The following is a 4,117-nucleotide window of genomic DNA, read 5'->3' on the forward strand; positions in this document are numbered from 1 at the left end:
ATGTAAATTATGTGGAAAATAATGCGTTGTTCGAACCACCAAGCGTTAGAGCATGTTCTAGTACACCCCCCAAAACAAAATCAAGACTTTGTAAAAGAGCATAATAGGACCCCTTTAAAAAAAAAACATGAAAAAAGCCTTACTGACCCTAAACTTTTTAATGATAGTGTATTTCTCACACATTCAAGGTGATCGTGTCTTACCATCCAACACATCTTTAGAGGCAAGACTGAGGACGACTATGAGAATCAGTAGGAAAACACAGAAGAAGACTCCAACACAAATATAAGTGTTCTTCCTCTGCTGGTTTTGGGCACGTTCCCTTCTGCTCTCATCTTCTGACAGATTAAAAACCGAAGGTCGTGCAGGGGGCGGGACCGGGGGCTTCAGTGTGGGTGGCGGAGGAGACTTGGCTGGGGGTGGAGAACGAACTGGAACAATCCTGCCTGGAACATATCCTGACGACCGCTGAGCATTTCCGTTGGCAGGAGCCACAAAAATGGGGTGACTGCTGGGGCCATCATTCACCTGCATGGTATAACTGTCTGCCACGTCCTACGAGGGGGGAAAAAAGAGAAAACCATAAAAGATAAGCTATCATTTAAATGTTTGGGGTCTGTATTTAATGTTTTTGAAAGGAGCAAGGCTGCATTTATTTAATCAAAATACAATACACTATAATATTATGATTGAAATATTATTATAATTTCAAATAACAGCTTTCTATTTTAATATATTTTAAGATATGTCATTCATTCCTGCGACTTTTTGGCAGCCATCATTTCAGTCTTCACTGTCACATTATCTTTTCAGAAATCATTGTAATATGATTTGATGAATAGGAAGTTCAAAAGAAGAGAATGTATTTATTACCTTTGATTGATTTAATGCATCCTTGCTAAATAAAAGTATTGACTTCTTTGAAAAATAAAAAAGAGCCTAACCTTTTCAATGAGAGAGCATGCAAAAACTGTTTTTTAAAATATTACAAAATATGAAACAATATATTTGATATTACAAAACTACACTACACCACCTTGACAGGCATTAAGAATCAAGCTCAAAGTATTGTGGGCCAACCAAACTGGCATAAAACTGTTCCGACTTAATTTCAATCGCGTCTCAATTTCATAGTGACATGACAACGTACTTTGAAGTGCAAGCTTTCTGTGGGTTTTCACGTTTTCGAGTTATCTACAAAACACATGGCACCAATTACGAGAAAAAAAGTGCTCAGTCGTTCAATCCGTGGCCCCTTCGTGCCACAAAACAACAGGCACGGGTCCTGTAAAGAAACTCTCCCTATAAAAGCCTGTCACGCAAATATTTGCTTACCAATAACCACCTCAGCCAAATTCCGTAATTAACATTCAAAGAGACTTAAAAGTTCCAAATAGAGAATCTAAACAATTTGGCTTCAATGGAACCAAACAGTTGCTAATGCTTTTATAAACTTAAGTTAGATTCTTCAGGGTAAATATCAATCACAAAAACTTTTCTAATCTTTTAAACATTAGGGTAGAATAGAACAACCACACTGACCCCAACATCTGTTGAACCGTATATCTCATTTATTATTGTACTATTAAACAAATTTCATCGTTGCTTTGATCAACACAAAGATCGCACTATCACCAGATTCCGATCTGGCCATCTGCAGCTCCTCAGCCATAAACGCAGGGGCACAGCAATCACTATAACTGAGGAGGACATTCACCACCCCCCTTCTTTTGGGATATAATCAATACCCGTGCTTTAATGTGTCCCATCCCCCACTTTTCAAACAGTGTTTCTCCCCTGAACAAATGAAATCACATTTTAAAGGGGGATGAGCAATGAATCTCCTTAGTCTGAGGGGGCGAGTGGACAATGGCAGCCTATGGACAGAAACTTAAAGGCCTTATCTGTGGTCACCCAGAAAGGTTGTGTAGTCTACTAGTGAAAGTATAAATAAATATAAGTCTTAAAATAATTAAAACATGTTCAGATGATTATTTGGGAAAAGTTTTCATAGATACGAAAACTTAATTACCAAAATAAAGTCACGTTCTTATGATGACCTACATTGCAAATGCAAAAACCTTGTAAAAACCAGACTGAGATGGTCTCCCAACCTGGCCAAGCTAGTCTTCAGCTGGTTTAGATAGCCAGCCAGTTGTTCTCCCAGCCTGACCAGCTGACAAGTGTTTAAAGTCAAGTCTGAGGTTGGGTGACTGGCAAACAAGGTGGTTTACTGGTTTACTGTATTTTTAATATATATATATATATAAGAATACTAATAATTTTTGAATTACCATATTTATATTTATATGCAGCATTTGGAATTTCAGCTTTGCTCAGAAAATAAATAAATAAATAAATAAAAGATTTGTTCTGTCTGAACAGTTTGAATAGAAACATGCTGGCACTGAAACTGGTTCGCTACATCGCCCCCTCTAAAGTTTACACAATGCCACAAAGTTTCATCAACTTCAGATGCATGCGTAACTACATTCCTCCTTTCAGTCATGACTCGGATCTCCCAAAAGATGCCGTAAACGCACAATGCACGACTGAAAATCCGTTGAAAGACCTTCCTACAGTAGAGGTCTAAACTGGGGGTCCCTACAAGGAGACAGAGGTGGAGATCTCTTACCTTTCGATCTCTTTTCACTGTCACTTGCTTGGCTCGTCCGCTATTTTCTCTATCAACCGCACGCAACTCTGGGGGCTATTTGACAGGGAGACCGCACTAAATGTGTTTTAATCTTCTTTTACATGGTGTTTTCTTTCCTGGGCTGAAGTCAGCCAGCCCCGTCCCAGGCGCGGCTCGCGGAGGAAGTGAAATTAGAGGCGTGTACTGAGAATGAGGGAGCGTCTTAGAAAAAAAACGCGTGGAAGAGCAATTAGCATGAAAAGTAGTTCTCTGGTGGGCGGGGATTACCGGCTTTTGAAACTATGAATTCAGTTTATTGTGAAGCTTATGGTCGTATACAGTATAATCAGCTGCCGAAGAAGCACATAGGGGGTCTTGTGTCGTGTGAAAAGTGTTACTTTAGTCTAGTGATGTCCAATTCGTGAACGAATCGTTCTTGTGAGTCGGATCTTTTAAATGAACCGAGTGACAAACTGGACGGGAACTGACTCAGTTTGGATGCACAAAGAAACCGAGAAGTGAGCAGAGAACGGAAGATTGATGGGGGTAATGTAGTATGTAGTTAGTACTGTAGTAATATTTATTGGAACAGTTGGTATTAGTAAATAACAGCATGCGGAGAAATGTAAAAGAAGTTTAATATTGTTAATGTAAATACACATTAGAATTTGAATCTGGCTCATAATCGAAAAACCCATAATAAATAGCAATATATGCCTGTCTATATTTTTATATATCCATATATTCTTTAGAGCAAGTACTATGCCATGCTAAGAATTCAGAGACCACGTTATTACGTAATCACGTTCTGACGTAAGGAATCACGGAATCATTCAGTTCTTTAAAAAAGAACTGTTCAAAAGAATCGATTCGGAGAAATGAATCAGTCTTCCCTTGCTTCTTTTCTCAACGCTGGCAATAACTGACCAAATCTTTGAATTTAAAACATTTAAATATTTCCCTTTTTATTGTACAAATGTCTCCGACACGATTGAACTCGTCTGAGATTTTAAATGCGACTCAATGGAGGATTCGCCTTCCTGAGCCCCCATGCACTGCTTTTTTTTCTTCTTCTTCTTGTTTTTATTGCTTAATGTACATAACAAGACAGGGAACAACCAACAGTGTAAGATACTTCCATTGAGACAAACACAGAGTTCGCATTAAAGAAGAAGAAGAAAAAATACAAAAATAAATAAACACAAGGAGCAAGGATGAAAACAAAGATGTAGTCGATGAAGACATTATAAAGAAAAAAGATATTAAAGTAATAAATATTTTGACAAAGAGAAGCATAACTTTTCAGATTTTCTATTATGTTTTTTTGAAGCATTTGAAGCTCTGAAACATTTTAGCAAACTCACATAAAAATATATTGAAGGAGGGTTTACATTTTTTCCATTTACAAGTATGGATATGATATTTACCCATCAATAAAACAAAATTTACAACATCAGAGAAGGATGAATTTAAATCACACTT

The 4,117-nt window shown here is 37.6% G+C and overlaps 1 protein-coding gene across 1 annotated transcript in view; it reads right to left on the reverse strand.

The window, feature by feature from the left end:
• cemip2 (cell migration inducing hyaluronidase 2) overlaps positions 1-2,806 on the reverse strand; it is a 31,355-nt gene extending 28,549 nt beyond the window's left edge. The window contains exons 1-2 of the mRNA XM_016558068.1: positions 2,636-2,806; positions 204-555 (exon numbers count right to left, since the gene is read on the reverse strand). Coding sequence (XP_016413554.1) covers positions 204-534 — 331 coding nt within the window. The 5' untranslated portion in view covers positions 535-555; positions 2,636-2,806. The remainder of the gene's footprint in view (positions 1-203; positions 556-2,635) is intronic.
• Between the last annotated feature and the right edge of the window lie 1,311 nt (positions 2,807-4,117).

Source organism: Sinocyclocheilus rhinocerous, unplaced genomic scaffold (assembly GCF_001515625.1).
Source record: "Sinocyclocheilus rhinocerous isolate Xijiao unplaced genomic scaffold, SAMN03320098_v1.1 scaffold196, whole genome shotgun sequence".
NCBI classification, from domain to species: domain Eukaryota; kingdom Metazoa; phylum Chordata; class Actinopteri; order Cypriniformes; family Cyprinidae; genus Sinocyclocheilus; species Sinocyclocheilus rhinocerous.